At 30.2% G+C, this 4528-nt stretch overlaps 1 protein-coding gene across 1 annotated transcript; it reads right to left on the bottom strand.

Moving 5' to 3' along the window:
- Window positions 1–1247: 1247 nt before the first annotated feature.
- On the bottom strand, window positions 1248–3742 carry LOC110607357 (NAC domain-containing protein 100). The gene is made up of 4 exons (XM_021746447.2): window positions 3625–3742; window positions 3313–3487; window positions 2250–2515; window positions 1248–2072 (listed from the first exon to the last, which is right to left on the bottom strand). The coding sequence occupies exons 2-4, from the start codon at window positions 3464–3466 to the stop codon at window positions 1524–1526; spliced, it is 969 nt and encodes a 322-aa protein (XP_021602139.1). The 5' UTR covers window positions 3467–3487; window positions 3625–3742; the 3' UTR covers window positions 1248–1523.
- Window positions 3743–4528: the final 786 nt, after the last annotated feature.

The following is a 4528-nucleotide window of genomic DNA, read 5'->3' as shown; positions in this document are numbered from 1 at the left end:
CGTTGGTGGTATAGACCAATTTACTCAATGAATTTCATTTTAACTAATAGACATGCAAATTCAAGCAAGCTAATCTCATCCACTATAAGGGAAGGAAGATTAACTAAGTACTTAAAAACGCCTAGCAATCACAGTAACATAATCTCATCGGAATCATATTGTGGGGAAATGTCATCTATTATAAGATAGACATGTCATAAAGTGAGAAAATTCTAGAGCAAAATCCTAATTCAAACTAATATCATCATAGCAACAAAAACATAGGAATTGACACAATATAAAGCTTAAACGTAAAAGAAATACAACAAATATTTTGTAATAAAATTATTATTGTTAGTAAAAAATAATAGTGATAATTTTTATTATTATTATTATATATTTTAATGTATTACTAACAATGATTGTTATTGTTATATATTAATTAAAATAATAAGAAAACTGTAAATTTTTTTTATCACTATTTTCAGTATTAATTATAGTGATTTTTTATTTTTTAAAAATTACTTATTTTTCCTACCAATTTAATTTTTTATTTGCTATGATTTCAAGGATTAATATGTATCCACCCACAAGTTAGTGATTATATCTAGATTGAAAACATTATGAGTATTTGATATTTATTGACACAAATATTATAATTAGCAGTAAAATTGAATTTTATGTATTTACAGGTTTAATATGGTGGTAAGTGTATTTGAATAAATATGATAAATTTTTAATTCTATCCCCAATCTCCAATTTTCATATATATTTCAAAAAATAAAAACATCAATTTTATAATAAAAACAAAAATATTTACTATTAAAAACATATAACAACATATAACAACTAACAATATAAATATTAAGAAAAAAAAATTTTTTATCGATAATTATTCTTTTAACAATAACAATAATTTTATTGTAAAATATTTATAAACATAATTTTATTACAATAATATCCAGCCATTCATATATATTATTGCCTTAAATTTGTATTTTTGATAGTATATGCTAACCTTTGTTATAGTAATTTTGTTTGAGCTGCTATTAAGAAAAATATTTAAAAAAAATATATAAATCAGAGAGTATTAAAAAAAATCTATTAAATTTGATGGGCTTTATTAATAAACATATTAAAATCGTGTATAAGTTTCAACTTAAATCAATTAAATAAAATATATATAAAATTCTTTGCCTATGTAATTTTTTTTTTTTTTTTTGAAAAGAAAAAAGAAAAGTTGCATATCCATACATATTGAGTTCTGCTATTCACCCTGAACATTGAATTTATGTAAGAAATTAAGTACACGAAGATGACAATTACTAAACAATTAAGGAGTTTAACCTTTGCCTTACAACTTTAACACTTGAAATTAAGACACATAACCACAAAGACAGTTTTGAAGGTTTTTCAATTTTTACACCTAACTACACCAGCCATTTTATTTTTCTTGTGGCATATGCTTAGAGCTACGTTGGTCGCCCCAATACTTCTACCATATGAGTCACCAGAAAAAGATGTTAGTTTTCAACTTCACAGCTTCACCAAATGGAGTCCAAAATGAATGGTTGCTCCTGCTGTACTGGTTGCTGCACTGTTTCTAAAACCCTGGAAGAAGAAGAAGAACCCTGGACATTTGAATTTAAATCTGTCCCAAACTGAGGAATGCTAGTCCCTTGTGTGAGAAATGAGTAATGATCACTACTACTTGCAGCATTAGCAGCAGCAGCAGCAGCTTCTCTTTGTTGATAGCTCCTCAGCTGTAATGCCTTGAGAAGCAAGGAATTGATTGCGAGATTCGGGCTAAGCAAGCTTGAAGGCCATGAAAGTGAAGGGCTAGCCCAGTTCTGGACATTAATATTCATGTCTACGTTGGCTTGGTTGCTGTAATTACTTTGTGTTGAGATATTGTTGAACTCATTTGATGAATTCACATTGTTGTTTAGGTTTGGCAACTCGATATCTCCAAACTCATTGACTATAGAATTTGTATCACATGGAGACCCTAGAGATTGCTGCGATGATTGTGTCTGCTGTGGCTTTTTAGCTGCTGAGCTCTTCTGGAATACCCTACAAACTACCCATTCCTCCTGCAAGAATTAAAAATCCAAGAAAAAAGAATTGAATGTACAATAGTAGAAGCTTATACACACATAAACACGAATGTGAGTCCCTTCGTAAAAAAAATCACATGGCACCCACGTTTATGTGTATTGGATTCATGGTGAATCAAGTCTATTTAAGAATTTCCCCACAATTATATATACCTTGGTGCGCTTGAAGGGGTGTTTGTTTTCAAGCCTGTATTCATGCATAACCCAGTTACTTTTCTCACCCCTTGGAGCTCTGCCTTTGTAGAAGACTAGGGTTTTCTTCATTCCCACCAGCACTGCCCCACGAAAGATCTCCTTGTCCTTCCCTGTGGTCTTCCAGTACCCTGCTTCAGTGGCTCGATTGGTTCGAAGTCCTGTTGGGTATTTTCGATCTCTTAAGCTAAAGAAATACCATTCTTTCTCTCCCATGGAAGCCTTGCCTGCACCAAAATTTCGATTTTGTCACGCTCAACTAATACATTTGAGCTAGTTTTAGATGGCTAAAAATAGATGATTAACATGTGTATTAATTGATTTGCTGAAATAATCAAGCCAATAGATAACGTTATATAATTTTCAATTGTATACATTTTATATTCTATAAATATTTTTTTATATATTTGATTTTGATTAAAATTTAAACTCAAAATATTTCATTTCTGAAAATGACTTCAAAACCAATGAGATAAAACCTATTGATTATATTCTATGAATATTAACGTTATAATACAATGGACTCTTTTTGGAGGAACGTAGTCCAAAACTTTTATTATTATTTTTCGTTTAATTAATTTACATAGTACTGAGAAATAAAAATCAGTTATTTATGTATAATTATATAAATATATTTAAAAAGTTAAAGGTGATCCTTAAAACCCATCTGGTTATTCTGTGATCAAAATCTTTTTTGCTCATTTTCCCAATTGTTTACAAACATGGGATTAGATAAATAACAATGACATTCTACAGCAATAACACAAAGACCAATAATATAAATCCGAAGGAGTATTTATCCAAGTGATACATGTTGCTATTACTATTATATCTCCAATTAACCAAGGAGACTCAAGCCATTAGGATACTAGCTTTATAGTCAGGCAACAAGACTCAATAAAGCATTCAAAATCAACTCCCAGAAACCATAAGAAAGCATTCAAATTCAATACACATGCAAATGAATAGAAGAGATACAAGAAGGAGAAGAAGAAGAATAATAGAAAGAAATTAAAAAGTATACCTGGGAGATCCCAAGGTTCACACTTGTTGAGATCAACATCTACAATAGCTTTAGAAGTGAAACTGACATCTGAAACCTTTCTCGTTAGATAAAACGTAATGAGCTCCTCATCTGTGGGATGGAATCTGAACCCTGGGGGAAGATATTCCTCCATTTTGATCACTGCACTAGCTAGCTGCAGTTAATTGATACATGTAAGTAAGTATATACATATATATAATTAAGAATAACAAGAAGGATACCTGGTTTTATTTTAATAAAATAAATTTTCTTACAAAAAAAAAAAAAGAAGAAGAAGAAGGAACAAGAAACCTTCAATAGTAGAAATTTACGTACGGATAAGGTTCTTGAAAACAAATAAGCCTGAAGGCATCAGCAAGAAAGAGTTATATGAAGGTCGTCTGTGTCTTCCTTATACCACCCTTCAAGAAGAAGCCGCCATAGCTAGCTAGTCCTCCTCGTTTTTTTAATTATCTCGATAATTACAGCTAACACTTTGAAAAAGATGGTTGATGGGCTGCTGATTAATTTACCAAAACCCCCATCTCTATCTGCGTAAATCACCATTGACTTGTGAGGATCAGAAGAAGAAATATTCACTAAAATTGGGTTTTGTTAATTAATTTGATGGTGAATGAGAGGCAAAGTTTCCTGCACGAGGGTGGAGTCTTGTTTACACCTGAAATATAAGTTTTCTTCTATAATCCTGCCCAACCACCTTCACCCATTTCTACCCACCAAACCCTAGTCCAATGACACACATGGCCAATATCTTATTGACACTTGTTTGCAACGTACATCATCTCATCTCCCATTTAATTTGTCCACATCACTGTATATGGGACTGTTTTATTTATTTTTTTAGTAAATTATTATTAGGTTACAAGTTTAAAATTGATCATAAAGATAATATTCAATAAATATCATCTAAATTCAGTAGTGTGGCCAATCTAAAATTTGGCATACATAATCTACTGGATTTTTATTTATGAAAGTTAATAATATACAACTCAAGCTTGACATCTGTATAAAGTTATTGGTTCGCAAATTTAATCTTAATGATTATAATGATAGATATGTTATATAATAAACTTGACAATTTCAATCAGCTGGATTTTATTAATCAACATGATAGGTTTGTAAATAGACATAGACTCACGTTTACTCTTATATCACAATGTGATATGGATATTAATATATAATATTCAAAAAAAAA

This window comes from Manihot esculenta, chromosome 5 (genome assembly GCF_001659605.2).
Source record: "Manihot esculenta cultivar AM560-2 chromosome 5, M.esculenta_v8, whole genome shotgun sequence".
Classification (NCBI taxonomy): Eukaryota; Viridiplantae; Streptophyta; class Magnoliopsida; order Malpighiales; family Euphorbiaceae; genus Manihot; species Manihot esculenta.
The sequence above is the reverse complement of the archived record's forward strand: the minus strand, read 5'-3'. Positions and strand labels throughout refer to the sequence as shown.

Coding starts and splice junctions, on each gene's coding strand:
- LOC110607357 (XM_021746447.2), bottom strand. CDS start 3,466: ATGGAGGAATATCTTCCCCCAGGGTTCAGATTCCATCCCACAGATGAG. Junction 2,516..3,312: donor TGAACCTTGGGATCTCCCAG/GTATACTTTTTA, acceptor ATTTTGGTGCAG/GCAAGGCTTCCATGGGAGAG. Junction 2,073..2,249: donor ACCCCTTCAAGCGCACCAAG/GTATATATAATT, acceptor TAATTCTTGCAG/GAGGAATGGGTAGTTTGTAG.